This window comes from Gobio gobio (assembly GCF_949357685.1).
Source record: "Gobio gobio genome assembly, chromosome: 15".
Taxonomy (NCBI): domain Eukaryota; kingdom Metazoa; phylum Chordata; class Actinopteri; order Cypriniformes; family Gobionidae; genus Gobio; species Gobio gobio.
Window position 1 is genome coordinate 53,490,937 of NC_137108.1, and position 16,267 is coordinate 53,507,203.

The following is a 16,267-nucleotide window of genomic DNA, read 5'->3' on the forward strand; positions in this document are numbered from 1 at the left end:
TGTATTTTTACTGTATTGTAACAATATAAATATCTTTACTGTCTCTTTTGATCAATTTAATGCAGCCTTGCTGAGTAAAAGTATTAATTTAAATGATTAAATGATTATAATTATTATTATTATTGCCATTTCAAATAAATAAAAAAATCTTACATACTGTATCACAAAAATATTAATCAGTTTTTTTTCAAAAAATGTTTTTAAACAGTTTAAAACTTTAAATGTACAGTTTGTTCTACTGTTCTTTTTACTGTATTGTAACATTTTACAGTTCCCTTTCAGTCAGTCACGTTCAACGTACGTCGGAACTGACCGACGAATTGGGATCTGATCTCAGAGACCAATCTACTTCGAGTGTGTTAAAAACGAGCCAATGGAGATTGGCATGCGATTCACGCATTCCACGCACCGCCACGCAGCGCGGGTATAAATAAGGAAGTGGAATGCTTGATCATTGCCTTTTTTTCGGAGCCGAACAGTGTCATTGCTGTGTCTACGAAGAGTGTTATTCGAGTCTCGTGAGAAGGATTGCTGTTCCAGTGCGGGTGTGACGGCGCGTTTCAGCGAGTGGCCGCTTCAGAGGAGATAAAGAGCTGGTTTTGTTGGTTGGCTGGGCGTTTCCGTATCTGAGTGCTCACGCAGGCTTGCACTATCTGAAGTGCGTGAGCCGCGGTCATCTCCCTGAGTGCTTCAGCACTGAAAAAGCGGTTTTCCTTTTCTAAAAGAGCAACACGGTTTGACCCTGGGTCTTTTTCAAGATGTCATTCAAACCGTGTGTTTCTGGATGCGGTTATTTCCTGTCCTCATTTGACGGCCACGATCTCTCTCGCATATAAACATGTGAGATTGCGTTCGTGGGTTCTCTCAGGAGAGCGTGGTCACGTCGGCGCGTTGTTCGTCTCACCTTTCTCGTAAGTAGGGTTGGGCATCGTTTGGGTTTTTTTCGATTCCGGTGCCAAACCGATACTTTTAAAACGGTTACGGTGCCTGAACCGATACTTTTTTTTTTTTAAAGGCCACCAAACGAGGTGGATGACATTAAATGACTTTTTATTTATTTATTTATTTATTATTTAAATTGAACCATTTATTAAAAGTTTAATGTATCCTTAAATGTATGAATATAAATAAATACAAAACACAATTTACTTATTTACAAATTATAATTGACATATTTACAAATTCACAGTAAAACCTAAGCCACCTAACCCAACTACAGGCCTAATATAACTCTGAATAACAGTTACAGTAATAACAGCAGTCGTCTGTATTCTTGCTCTGCTACAAACCAGCTTCCAGCTCCAGCTTTATTTTGAAATATGATCATATTCTCTGGCTAAATATTTTAGAACACGTCGCCTTAATGTTTCCATGGCGACGCGTCATGTTTCTCACATGACCCACAGCAGCCGCAATAGCACTGACAGCTCAGCTGTATCGGGTTTATTTCGTTTTTTCTTTTTATTCAAAATATTCACAAACTTCTTAACTGTGTCACGAACTATCTGATGTTCAAATGTGTGAGTGAATGTGTGTTAGTTGATCTATAAAGCGCAATGGGCGGCGCCATGTTAGTTTGCGCCTCAGAATCGGATCTGTCGGATTTACAACACTTGAGTTCATTCTCGTCTCACGAAATACATGAAAGTAAGTGACCAGTGAACTGGAAGAAGAATAGAGTAAACTATATAGTTACTATATAATGTGCATTTATCTGATGTGAATAAAACACGTAACGTTAGTCAAATTATAACCGTCTGAAAGGATTGTCATTGCCGCTTTCATAGACATCAGTGTGTATTTTTTGCTAGTACTTATGAACATTTAAATGTCTGAAACCTGAAATAAACATGATGTGGTTGAAAACACTGAATAGTTGTCATGAGTTGTGATGTGACCAGCGCTGAGCGTCTGTCTCTGGCTCAGCCAAAGCGCGAAAGCACGTTTGAATTTTGGCACCGAAATGAGGAACCGAAATCTGCGTTCTGATTCGGTCCGGTACATACCGGTTATATAAGTACCGGTGCCATATTGGAACCGGATTTCGGTACCCAACCCTACTCGTAAGGGCTTGAGCGTTCAGCGCGCCGTCGAGCGCCGGCTGACAGCGGGGGTTGCCACGGCCACCTGGCAGATATGTGTGAGTCCGACTAAGTTCGGTTCCTTAACGCCCCTGTCTGTCAGGCTGGCCTCTTCGGCGACGCCCTTCGAGTACTTTGCCCAGCAGTTCTCGATGGCCTAGAAGCACACAGAGGTGGTTTAAAAAATAAAAAAAAAATCCTAATTCGCAGCGTCTCTGCCTGCTTGTCGCCGAGGGCCCCCCCCCTTGCGTCCGCCTCCGCCCCTGCGAAACCCAGGCAGCAGCCTCCGTCTGGGAAACAGTGCCGGACGTAAGGGAGGCGCCCAACCCACTCAGGGCTTGCTAGTCTACAAGCAAGCGTAAGGGCAAGCGGCCCTGAGATGGGCAGCCCAGGGAGAACAGGACCCGCACCCGTCCCTCACCCCCCCGGAGGAGGACCGGGGGCCCTGACTGGTGTCAATACTCTGCCGCTGGCTCTCCGGAGTCCCACATTTTCAGCTCATCCGTACCATCAGACTCGGCTACGCGATTCAGTTCGCTCACCGACTTCCCAAGTACTCTTCACCTCCGTGCGAAGCAGCGATGCTCAGGTCTTGCGGTCAGAGATCGATGTCCTACTGGCGAAGGGCGCGGTCGAGCCGGTTCCTCCAGCCGATATAAAGGCGGGGTTCTACAGCCCCTGCTTCATGTACTCAAGAAAGGGGGTGGGTTACGGCCAATCTTGAACATACGTATCCTGAATCAGGCCCTGCACAAGCTCCCGTTCCGGATGCAGAAACGCATTTTTTGAACGCATCCGTCCCCAAGATTGGTTCGCAGCGATCGACCTGAAGGATGCGTACTTTCATGTCTCTATCCTTCCTCGACACAGACCGTTCCTACGCTTTGCGTTCGAGGGGAAGGCATATCAGTACAAAGTCCTGCCCTTCGGGCTGTCGCCTCGTGTCTTCACGAAAGTCGCAGAGGCAGCCTTTGTTCCGCTCAGAGAACGCGGTGTTCGCATCCTCAACTATCTCGACGACTGGCTCATACTCGCCCAGTCTCGGGAGCAGTTGTGCGAACACAGGGACATGGTGCTCCGTCACCTCAGCCTGTTGGGCCTTCGGGTCAACCCAGAGAAGAGCAAACTCTGTCCCACGCAGAGGATCTCTTATCTCGGTATGGAGCTGGATTCGGTCAGCCAGACTGCGCGCCTCACGGAAGAGCGGGTCCGGTCGGTGTTGAACTGCTTGAATTCGTTCAAGAACAGGACAGCGGTCCCACTGACATTTTTTCAGAGGCTCCTGGGGCATATGGCATCTGCAGCCGCGGTAACGCCGCTCGGATTGCTTCATATGAGACCGCTTCAACACTGGCTCCATGGCCGAGTCCCGAGGTGGGCGTGGCAGAGCGGCCAGTACCGGGTCCCAGTGACTCCAAACTTTCAGCCCATGGTCCGACGCTTCGTTTCTCCGGGCCAGGGCGCCCTTAGAACAAGTGTCCAGGCATGCTGTGCTCTTCACGGATGCCTCCTCCACGGGCATGCAGTTTCAGGTCTGTGGACGGGACCTCAATTGCATTGGCATATCAATTGCCTCGAGTTGATAGCCAGTGTTGGGGGAAACGCATTACAAGTAACTTGAGTTACGTAATAATATTACTTTTTCCAAGTAACTAGTAAAGTAACACATTACTTTTCAAATTTACAACAAAATATCTGAGTTACTTTTTCAAAAAAGTAACACAAGTTACTTTTTCACAAACAGATCTCCTGCCCCCATGTAGAGAAAAATAAGTGCAGAGGCGTTGTGTGTAAACATGAGGGTTATTGTAGTTCCAGACTAAATGTGAGCATTTATTTATCTCACTTGCATAATAAAGATTCTGTACTCCTCAAAATGAATAAAATCAGTCAAATGCAAAATCAGATTACTATGCAAACCTCCAATAATTAAATGTTAAATAAAACAACTATTTTTATGCATTTACCTTTATATTTAATTTACCAATGTCTTGCTGCTGACCTTTGATAATGAAAATTACTAGATTTTTTGTTTTTATTGGTTAAACTTTTTTCTCCTGCATCCTATTCTACCATTATCCAGAATGGCAGCACAGCAGAGCTGCGCCCTCTAGTGTTCATGCGTGAATTCGCATTTTTACCTCATGCTTATTATTTCAATTTTGATATGAAGAGGTCTTTACTGTTGCACAAAAATATAACTTTTTTTGTTATAAACAAAAACAAGCCCAGCCCAGGTGAGAAAAAGTAACGCAAAAGTAACGTAACGCATTACTTTTCTTAAAAAGTAACTTAGTAACTCAATTAGTTACTTTTTAAGGGAGTAACGCAATATTGTAATGCATTACTTTTCAAAGTAACTTTCCCCAACACTGTTGATAGCAGTACACTTGGCACTGCGCCGCCTCAAGGGGCAAGCATGTACTGGTCCGTTCGGACGACACTGCGGCCGATGCGTACATCAACCGTCAGGGTGGTCTACGCTCCCGTTGCATGTTCCAACTCGCCCGCCACCTCCTCCTGTGGAGTCAGAAGCATCTGAGGTCGCTTCATGCCATTCACATCCCAGGTATAAATATGGTTGTAAATATGTTTAAATTTTTACTGTATTTTTTACTGTATTATTCCGGCAAACCACAGCTTTTGTTGTTTTTTACAGTAAGTATTTCGTACTTGTTTTGATATTTTATGATGTAATGCAGTAGCGTCCGAAAACTCACTGTATGTGGAGAAAAGCGAGTATAAATGATAAAAAAACACAGTGTCATTGTCCGTCAGGTGGTGTGTGTGAAAGTGTGTAATCACAGCAGCAGCAAGGCTTTATGACTGAGACTGACGTGTGTTATATAATCATCTGTGTGTGTGATTGGCCTGTATTCCTGCAGTGGACACACACTGATTCACATTCAGGTGAGCCGCCTCTGATCTTTAAACACACGCCGCCCGCAGAGCTCTGCTGTCAAACACTGTAGATCCGCTCAAATCAACACTTATCAAATGTGGAAATAGATTGCAATGCTTTCTGTCCGTCTCAGAGGAGCTTTTGCATAGAGAAACCCAAGTTTGCCATTAAAATGCCAAGCGTCCAGCTGTTTATCTTCATTTCAGAGTCAAATAATGTGTGTGTACACCACTAATCATACAGTAACATACAGTAAAAATTATGACATATTATTCCAGTGTAAATCATCTGTTCTCTATGTGAATATATAGTATATTGTAATTTATTCCTGTGATCAAAGCTGAATTTATCATCATTACTCTCACATGACCCTTCACTGATCACTCTCATATGAGGATCTGATGCTTAGTTTTCACACAAATATGACCCGTTTTTAAATGTGTCTTGATCCTCATATTAGATTGATTCACATTGAGAACAGATGATCTACATTATAATAATATTTCATAATTTTTACTGTATTTTTGATCAAATAAATGCAGCTTTGGTGAGCAGAAGAGACATTATAAAATCAAAGTTTTGAACAAAAATGAATATAATTAGTATATTCAGTGAATGGTTAAACATGTCTTTGTCATATAAAAACAGCTTTGTCTTTACATTTTTACATTTTTTGAGCCAAATCTCAAAATGTCTCATTAAATTACTTATTATGACTTTTATAAATAAAAAAGAAAAGCATACACATGTTAATAAACACCTCAGGCATCTATTTTAGTAAATGACCATCATTTTTTCATCCATATATTTGTAAAAGTGTAGGATCTTGATGGTTTTGTCAGTGAAAACCATGTCCTGCGGTGACATCATATCCTGATTTAAAATCGGGCAATTCCACAGACAGCTTTAATGAGTTGAAGGACCCCGTTCTGAAGCACATGGTAAGATTTGATCTCAGAATTGCTCAAATATTTCACTGTATCCAGTATAAAAGTGTTGATTTCCTTTGTCCTTTTGGAGCGTCTCTATATTTTTAATTCTTTCTAGGACACATTTCAGTAAAAATCTTCAAAAAACAGAGAAAGTTAGTGAGCCCTTATATTTCCTCACAACACAATATGCAGATTTTCTTCAAAGATGTTGTTTTCCAGAAAAAGCCTTTGCTTGTTTGTGTGGAAATGAGTTGAGGATGAGAGGGAATCATTAATCCTCTCTCCGTTCGGTTCTGAATCTGCTCATGAGTGTTGTTGAGCCGTGTGTTCCTCCTGTTCAGGTGTGTGTTTGAGGGTCAGGTGGAGGTCAGAGGTCAGAGGTCAGAGCCTGAGAGGAAGCTATCAGAAATACAGTCCTGTCATTAAACACAAACCGGCTGCTTAAAGTTCAGATAAAATCCCAATCCACCAGTGTACTCTCTTAAACGCTGTTATTTTACTATCGTTTTTATTCATATTTTAAATGTGCTTTTATTTTCACATTTTCAGCTTCATTTTGGTTCGTTTTAGTAATTTTTTATGTGCTTTTGTCAATTTCATTCATTTATATATATAATATATAATAATTTAAAGTATTATTATTATTTAGGGGGAAATGTGCCTATTCCGCCTAAATTATATTTATTATTTTATTTTTTTAAAAATATTTAAATTAGTGTTATTTTTGTCTAATTTATATACTATTGTAGTATTCATTTATTTTAGAATTCTTTTATTTTTGCATTTTTCAGTTTTCATTTTAATTTTAGTTTAAGTAGTTTTGCTTTGTAACGTGTTTGTAAAGTAATGTGCTTTTTGCCATTTTTTGTTTAATATATATATTAGTGCTGTCAGTTAAACGCGTTATTAACGACGTTAACGCAAACCTATTTTAACGGCGTCAATTTTTTTATCGCGAGATTAACGTTCTTTTTGGTCTAACAAACTTTGTAGTTTTTTCACATGCTGTTGCAACAACTAGTAACGTTAGAAAAACTACAACACCACTCCGGATGTAGCTAGACCGGAAACAAAACATCAGGCACGCTGCGGCTGCCCGCACTCGTTTGGGCCATTAAAAGATTAAACGTGGATGGCAAGCGTGAGACGCCGAAATGAGAAACGTATTATGCCATGGTTTAACTCAGGGGTCTTCAACTAAAAGTGCTTGTCTTGAGCGCTGCTTTCTGCTCTGATGGTGCATTCACACCAGACGCGAATGAAGCGTTTTGCGCGAGTGATTTAAGTCAATGCAAAGACGCAAATAGACATTCTGCGGCGCGGATTAAGCGGCGTGCATGTCGCGTCATTCGCGTCCGGTGTGAACGCACCATCAGTCTCTTCTTCACTGCATGCTTGACCGCGCGTCTGGGTCTGAACGTAGTAACAGTGAGCATTGCAACGTTAACTGTTTCATTACGTCAAAAGGCTTCGCGGTCCGGATTCGGACCGGAGTCCGCTAGTTGGCGACCCCTGGTTTAACTGCACTATAGGCGGAGTCCTAGTTTACCTTGCATGTGCACTTTGTAATTTTATTTTGTATCACCCTGTTTTGATCCCTTAGAAAGGGCTGTTGAAGGGGCTGTTTGTGCAACAAAGTATTTGTTTCACCCTTTTATTGATGGGCAGTGTTACATTGTGTGAGCGATTATTTGCTCCAAGTGAGAATGTTGGTGTGAAATCGAACACTACAGTATGCCAATGTTGTTTTCAATAAAACAAACATTTGAACAAAGCAAGCCGATCCACTTTTCTATGTTGAGAAGAGCATTAAAATAAGAAAAAATAATGGGACAAAAAGAAATCAAGGGACATTTAGAATAAATAAAAATGTGCGATTAATTGTGAGTTAACTATGACATTAATGCGATTAATCGCGATTAAATATTTTAATCGTTTGACAGCACTAATATATATGTATGTGTGTGTGTATATATAATTTCTATTTAGCTTTTAATGTATTTTGAATTTTAGTTTTATGAATTTAGGACCTCAACTTTTATTTTCAAGTTTTAATTTTATACAATTATATAAATAAAAATTATATATATATTTTTTTTATTATTAGTTTATTGTCATTATATTGTATATATATATATATATATGATAAATATTTATATTGAAATATTATAGGATTGCTTTATTTTTACATTAAATGATAATTATAATTCTATTTATTTATTTACATTACAGGAAAAAAAAAATATATATATATAATACAGTTTATATATATATATATATATATATATATATAATAAATATATATATATATATATATATATATATATAATAAATATATATATATATATATATATATAATAAATATATATATATATATATATATATATATATATATATATATATATATATATATATAATAAATATATATATAATAAATATATATAAAATATAAAAAAATTAAAATTATACAAAGATAATTAAAAAAAAAATCATGTTATATCATTATTATACATATTATTATTTATCTGTGTTCTGGAGCGTTTGCAGAGTTTCCGGCCTGGACCTGGTTTAGTAAACTCAGCAGTAACCTCAGCAGTAACCTCAGCAGTAACCTCAGCAGTAACCTCAGCAGTAGCCTCAGCAGTAGCCTCAGCAGTAACCTCAGCAGTAGCCTCAGCAGTAACCTCAGCAGTAACCTCAGCAGTAACCTCAGCAGTAACCTCAGCAGTAACCTCAGCAGTAGCCTCAGCAGTAGCCTCAGCAGTAGCCTCAGCAGTAGCCTCAGCAGTAACCTCAGCAGTAGCCTCAGCAGTAGCCTCAGCAGTAGCCTCAGCAGTAACCTCAGCAGTAGCCTCAGCAGTAGCCTCAGCAGTAGCCTCAGCAGTAACCTCAGCAGTAGCCTCAGCAGTAGCCTCAGCAGTAGCCTCAGCAGTAACCTCAGCAGTAGCCTCAGCAGTAACCTCAGCAGTAGCCTCAGCAGTAGCCTCAGCAGTAACCTCAGCAGTAGCCTCAGCAGTAACCTCAGCAGTAACCTCAGCAGTAACCTCAGCAGTAACCTCAGCAGTAACCTCAGCAGTAGCCTCAGCAGTAGCCTCAGCAGTAGCCTCAGCAGTAGCCTCGGCAGTAGCCTCGGCAGTAACCTCAGCAGTAACCTCAGCAGTAACCTCAGCAGTAGCCTCAGCAGTAGCCTCAGCAGTAGCCTCAGCAGTAGCCTCAGCAGTAACCTCAGCAGTAACCTCAGCAGTAGCCTCAGCAGTAGCCTCAGCAGTAACCTCAGCAGTAGCCTCAGCAGTAGCCTCAGCAGTAGCCTCAGCAGTAACCTCAGCAGTAACATCAGCAGTAGCCTCAGCAGTAACCTCAGCAGTAACCTCAGCAGTAGCCTCAGCAGTAACCTCAGCAGTAGCCTCAGCAGTAGCCTCAGCAGTAGCCTCAGCAGTAACCTCAGCAGTAGCCTCAGCAGTAACCTCAGCAGTAGCCTCAGCAGTAGCCTCAGCAGTAACCTCAGCAGTAGCCTCAGCAGTAACCTCAGCAGTAGCCTCAGCAGTAGCCTCAGCAGTAGCCTCAGCAGTAACCTCAGCAGTAGCCTCAGCAGTAACCTCAGCAGTAGCCTCAGCAGTAACCTCAGCAGTAACCTCAGCAGTAACCTCAGCAGTAACCTCAGCAGTAGCCTCAGCAGTAGCCTCAGCAGTAGCCTCAGCAGTAGCCTCAGCAGTAACCTCAGCAGTAGCCTCAGCAGTAGCCTCAGCAGTAGCCTCAGCAGTAGCCTCAGCAGTAACCTCAGCAGTAGCCTCAGCAGTAACCTCAGCAGTAACCTCAGCAGTAACCTCAGCAGTAACCTCAGCAGTAGCCTCAGCAGTAGCCTCAGCAGTAGCCTCAGCAGTAGCCTCAGCAGTAAACTCAGCAATAGCCTCAGCAGTAGCCTCAGCAGTAACCTCAGCAGTAGCCTCAGCAGTAGCCTCAGCAGTAACCTCAGCAGTAGCCTCAGCAGTAACCTCAGCAGTAGCCTCAGCAGTAACCTCAGCAGTAGCCTCAGCAGTAGCCTCAGCAGTAACCTCAGCAGTAACCTCAGCAGTAGCCTCAGCAGTAACCTCAGCAGTAACCTCAGCAGTAGCCTCAGCAGTAGCCTCAGCAGTAACCTCAGCAGTAGCCTCAGCAGTAACCTCAGCAGTAGCCTCAGCAGTAGCCTCAGCAGTAACCTCAGCAGTAACCTCAGCAGTAGCCTCAGCAGTAGCCTCAGCAGTAGCCTCAGCAGTAGCCTCAGCAGTAACCTCAGCAGTAGCCTCAGCAGTAACCTCAGCAGTAGCCTCAGCAGTAACCTCAGCAGTAGCCTCAGCAGTAGCCTCAGCAGTAACCTCAGCAGTAGCCTCAGCAGTAACCTCAGCAGTAGCCTCAGCAGTAACCTCAGCAGTAGCCTCAGCAGTAGCCTCAGCAGTAACCTCAGCAGTAACCTCAGCAGTAACCTCAGCAGTAACCTCAGCAGTAGCCTCAGCAGTAGCCTCAGCAGTAGCCTCAGCAGTAACCTCAGCAGTAGCCTCAGCAGTAGCCTCAGCAGTAGCCTCAGCAGTAGCCTCAGCAGTAACCTCAGCAGTAGCCTCAGCAGTAACCTCAGCAGTAACCTCAGCAGTAACCTCAGCAGTAACCTCAGCAGTAGCCTCAGCAGTAGCCTCAGCAGTAGCCTCAGCAGTAGCCTCAGCAGTAAACTCAGCAATAGCCTCAGCAGTAGCCTCAGCAGTAACCTCAGCAGTAGCCTCAGCAGTAGCCTCAGCAGTAACCTCAGCAGTAGCCTCAGCAGTAACCTCAGCAGTAGCCTCAGCAGTAACCTCAGCAGTAGCCTCAGCAGTAGCCTCAGCAGTAACCTCAGCAGTAGCCTCAGCAGTAACCTCAGCAGTAGCCTCAGCAGTAACCTCAGCAGTAGCCTCAGCAGTAGCCTCAGCAGTAACCTCAGCAGTAGCCTCAGCAGTAGCCTCAGCAGTAGCCTCAGCAGTAGCCTCAGCAGTAGCCTCAGCAGTAAACTCGGGTCTCTCTCCACAGCCAGGTTCTGTGGTGACCCGGGTGTTCCGGCCCGGGCCCGGCGAGAGGGCCAGAGCTTCATCTTTAAGGCGGAGGTGGTGTTCAGCTGCAGCGCCCCCTATCTGCTGGTGGGCTCGTCTACACGCAGCTGTGGAGCGGACGGCAGCTGGAGCGGATCTCAGCCGCGCTGCATCGGTGCGTCACATCCCATCATTAACATGCTGTGTGCTTTACAGTCAACTTCTGACTGCAGGGTTTTACCGGGTTTTTAAAAAAATATCCTCTCCAGCTTTGATCTCTGATGTGAATGTGAACATTATGACCTGATTCTGCGGGTCACTGCATCACTTTATCCAGATGCTTTTACTGCAGAACCGCATCAGACACGGCGTGTGAGAGTCCCGGCGCTTTATTTATTTTAATATTTTATTATATTATTGTATTTTATTCCTAATTTAATATATGTTTATTATTTTGGTCTATTTTATTTTATATTTGTTTTATGTATTTATTAATTTTATTTAATATTATTAAAAAAAATTATTTTGTTTAATTGTATTTAATTTTATTGTATTTAATTTAATTTTATAAAATTAAATTAATTTATTTTATTTGATTATTTTTACAACCACAAATGTCAGTACTGGCACGAGTGTTTCTAAATTCTTTTTATTTTATTTTTTATTTTTAGTTAAGTTTAGTTTTCTTTGTTTTATTATTTTATTTGGAGTTTTGTTATTTTATTTTTATTTAACTTGATTATTTTATTGTCTTTATTTATTTTATTTATTTTATGTATTTATTTATTTTATTTTAAATTTAATTTTTTATTATTATTAAATTTTTTATTTCATTGTATTTAATTTAATTTTATAAAATGTTATTTAATTAATTTAATTTATTTTATTTTATTTTATTTTATTTTATTTTATTTTAGTTTATTTTAGTTTAGTTTATTTTAGTTTAGTTTAGTTTAGTTTAGTTTAGTTTAGTTTAGTTTAGTTTATTTTATTTTATTTTATTTTATTTTATTTTATTTATTTTATTTTATTATTTTACAACCACAAAACATTGTCAGTACTGGCACGAGTGTTTCAAAATTATTTTTATTTTTGTATTTATTTGTTTAGTTAAGTTTAGTTTTCTTTGTTTTATTATTTTATTTGGAGTTTTGTTATTTTATTTTTATTTAACTTGATTATTTATTTTATTTATTTTATTTATTATTAAAATCTTATTTTATTTATTTTATTTATTTTATTTATTTTACTTATTTTACTTATTTTACTTATTTTACTTATTTTACTTTTTATTTTTGTTTACAACCACAAAACATTCTCAGTATTGACACAAGTTTCTAATTCATTTATTTATTATTTTTAGTTTTGTTTTATTATTTTATTGGAGTTTTGTTATTTTATTTTTATTTAACTTGATTATTTTATTTTTATTATATTATTATTTTAGTTTTGTTTATTTTATTACTTTATTTGACTTTATTTTATTTTATTTCTTTCATATTACTTTATTTGGCTTTATTATGCTTTATTTTATTACAACCACAAAACATGATCAGTACTGGCATAAATGTAGTTAAAATGCAATTTATATATTAATCAAGTCTGGACATTTTCTCATGAGGCATAAAGGGACCGTATAGATAGTTTTGATAAGGTTATTGAAAGTAATTTAAACTGTGAACAGATTTATATCAATCATATTTATATTAATATAAAAAAATGTAATATCCCGCAGAAGCGCACCGGACGACGTGTGAGAATCCCGGCGCTCCGGAGTTCGGCTCTCTGAACAGCAGTCTGGGCTTTAAGGTAAGAAGCGGACACACACACACACATACACACACTCAAAGTCCCTCACTTTGAGTCTCAAAGGCCCGTCAGTCGTAGAGCCTGCTTTTATCTTCAAGTGGAAAAACGGCCCTTTCAAATGACACAATGTGACTTCTGATGTGCCTATTAAGAGTTGAAAATCATATTTTCCATCATTGCTGAGACAAAAGGATATTCATTGGCCCAGTGACAGCATGATCCGACGGCGCTAATGCCACATCAGAGAGAGAGAGAGTGTGTGTGTGTGTGTGTGTGTGTGTCTCTGCCCTGTCTTTATAAGTACAATTGATTTATTGTCAAGTTGATTCAGTCAGATGCAGTTTGAGGAGCCCGTGGCAGATCCAGGGTTTGTGTGACTACTACTTTAGGGGGTCCAAAGACCGTGAAAGAATATAATGTGTAATGGTTATTTGTTTTCATTGTTTTGATGTTACATAGTATTGTGCAACCAAAATTGTGCAGGACCGACGAATATTCCACAGCAAAAACTACAAGTGGATAGTAGGTTACATACATATAAAACATTATTGAATACAAGTGAACAGTCAGCCATAAAGGGAGAACAGTGCTAAGAATGAAGTGCTTGAAGGTTCAGGTCTAACAGTAATAATCAAATGTAAAATAACATTGCATTATCTTCACTGTATATAAATGAAATATAGATTAATGCATGTTAAAACTAGCTACAAAAGTTATTCAGTAAAGATAATTTTTTTTCTTTTGTTCTTTGATTAACTTTAAGGACAGACTGAAGGTGGTGCGGTTACTTTAAGACCAAATGCACAATGTTGAATCCAATATATAGACATTTCATTTGTCAACTGCTTACATTCGATTAAGACTGTATTAACTGTGATACTCGATATTTTTGGCATACTTCATGCGTATTTATCCATTCAAGCGCAAGACGTGCCCTCTGTGTTCGCGCTATTGATGAAGATATGCCTCATGTTTAAGGCGGCGATGCAAAACAGTGAATCTAAATCACCATACAGAAAAAAAGGTTCACTTCAAGAATGAAAAAAGTGGCATCGATGTGTTTTGCTGTAAAAACTGCACAAACAGAAAACAAAAAAGCACAAACTATAGAATATCTTTCCATAAACACAGACTTTATACAGAAAGAAAAATACTTCAATGCCTATACACACTCTTCCATGCAGCCTAGGGTGAAGTCATTATACATTAACAACTCTCGCTATCTCTGCCTCCGCTCTGATGGCTCTTCAGTCCTCCTGTTCCTCCTCTAACTCTCTCTATCTCTGCCTCCGCTCTGATGGCTCTTCAGTCCTCCTGTTCCTCCTCTAACTCTCGCTATCTCTGCCTCCGCTCTGATGGCTCTTCAGTCCTCCTGTTCCTCCTCTGACTCACTCTATCTCTGCCTCCGCTCTGATGGCTCTTCAGTCCTCCTGTTCCTCCTCTGACTCTCGCTATCTCTGCCTCCGCTCTGATGGCTCTTCAGTCCTCCTGTTCCTCCTCTAACTCTCTCTATCTCTGCCTCCGCTCTGATGGCTCTTCAGTCCTCCTGCTCCTCCTCTAACTCTCGCTATCTCTGCCTCCGCTCTGATGGCTCTTCAGTCCTCCTGTTCCTCCTCTAACTCTCTCTATCTCTGCCTCCGCTCTGATGGCTCTTCAGTCCTCCTGTTCCTCCTCTAACTCTCTCTATCTCTGCCTCCGCTCTGATGGCTCTTCAGTCCTCCTGTTCCTCCTCTGACTCTCGCTATCTCTGCCTCCGCTCTGATGTCTCTTCAGTCCTCCTGTTCCTCCTCTAACTCTCGCTATCTCTGCCTCCGCTCTGATGGCTCTTCAGTCCTCCTGTTCCTCCTCTGACTCTCGCTATCTCTGCCTCCGCTCTGATGGCTCTTCAGTCCTCCTGTTCCTCCTCTGACTCTCTCTATCTCTGCCTCCGCTCTGATGGCTCTTCAGTCCTCCTGTTCCTCCTCTAACTCTCTCTATCTCTGCCTCCGCTCTGATGGCTCTTCAGTCCTCCTGTTCCTCCTCTAACTCTCGCTATCTCTGCCTCCGCTCTGATGTCTCTTCAGTCCTCCTGTTCCTCCTCTGACTCTCGCTATCTCTGCCTCCGCTCTGATGGCTCTTCAGTCCTCCTGTTCCTCCTCTAACTCTCGCTATCTCTGCCTCCGCTCTGATGGCTCTTCAGTCCTCCTGTTCCTCCTCTGACTCTCGCTATCTCTGCCTCCGCTCTGATGGCTCTTCAGTCCTCCTGTTCCTCCTCTAACTCTCTCTATCTCTGCCTCCGCTCTGATGGCTCTTCAGTCCTCCTGTTCCTCCTCTGACTCTCGCTATCTCTGCCTCCGCTCTGATGGCTCTTCAGTCCTCCTGTTCCTCCTCTGACTCTCGCTATCTCTGCCTCCGCTCTGATGGCTCTTCAGTCCTCCTGTTCCTCCTCTGACTCTCGCTATCTCTGCCTCCGCTCTGATGGCTCTTCAGTCCTCCTGTTCCTCCTCTGACTCTCGCTATCTCTGCCTCCGCTCTGATGGCTCTTCAGTCCTCCTGTTCCTCCTCTAACTCTCTCTATCTCTGCCTCCGCTCTGATGGCTCTTCAGTCCTCCTGTTCCTCCTCTGACTCTCGCTATCTCTGCCTCCGCTCTGATGTCTCTTCAGTCCTCCTGTTCCTCCTCTGACTCTCGCTATCTCTGCCTCCGCTCTGATGGCTCTTCAGTCCTCCTGTTCCTCCTCTAACTCTCGCTATCTCTGCCTCCGCTCTGATGGCTCTTCAGTCCTCCTGTTCCTCCTCTGACTCTCGCTATCTCTGCCTCCGCTCTGATGGCTCTTCAGTCCTCCTGTTCCTCCTCTGACTCTCTCTATCTCTGCCTCCGCTCTGATGTCTCTTCAGTCCTCCTGTTCCTCCTCTAACTCTCGCTATCTCTGCCTCCGCTCTGATGGCTCTTCAGTCCTCCTGTTCCTCCTCTAACTCTCGCTATCTCTGCCTCCGCTCTGATGGCTCTTCAGTCCTCCTGTTCCTCCTCTGACTCTCGCTATCTCTGCCTCCGCTCTGATGGCTCTTCAGTCCTCCTGTTCCTCCTCTAACTCTCGCTATCTCTGCCTCCGCTCTGATGGCTCTTCAGTCCTCCTGTTCCTCCTCTGACTCTCTCTATCTCTGCCTCCGCTCTGATGGCTCTTCAGTCCTCCTGTTCCTCCTCTAACTCTCGCTATCTCTGCCTCCGCTCTGATGGCTCTTCAGTCCTCCTGTTCCTCCTCTGACTCTCTCTATCTCTGCCTCCGCTCTGATGGCTCTTCAGTCCTCCTGTTCCTCCTCTGACTCTCTCTATCTCTGCCTCCGCTCTGATGGCTCTTCAGTCCTCCTGTTCCTCCTCTAACTCTCGCTATCTCTGCCTCCGCTCTGATGGCTCTTCAGTCCTCCTGTTCCTCCTCTGACTCACTCTATCTCTGCCTCCGCTCTGATGGCTCTTCAGTCCTCCTGTTCCTCCTCTGACTCTCGCTATCTCTGCCTCCGCTCTGATGGCTCTTCAG

General features: G+C 42.1%; 1 protein-coding gene across 1 annotated transcript in view; it reads left to right on the forward strand.

Annotated features, from left to right (window-relative positions):
- Positions 1-16,267, forward strand: part of csmd3a (CUB and Sushi multiple domains 3a) — a gene marked incomplete at both ends in the record, with an annotated part of 567,839 nt that overhangs the window by 530,338 nt on the left and 21,234 nt on the right. The window contains 2 exons of the mRNA XM_079838157.1: positions 10,947-11,120; positions 12,681-12,754. Coding sequence (XP_079694283.1) covers positions 10,947-11,120; positions 12,681-12,754 — 248 coding nt within the window. The remainder of the gene's footprint in view (positions 1-10,946; positions 11,121-12,680; positions 12,755-16,267) is intronic.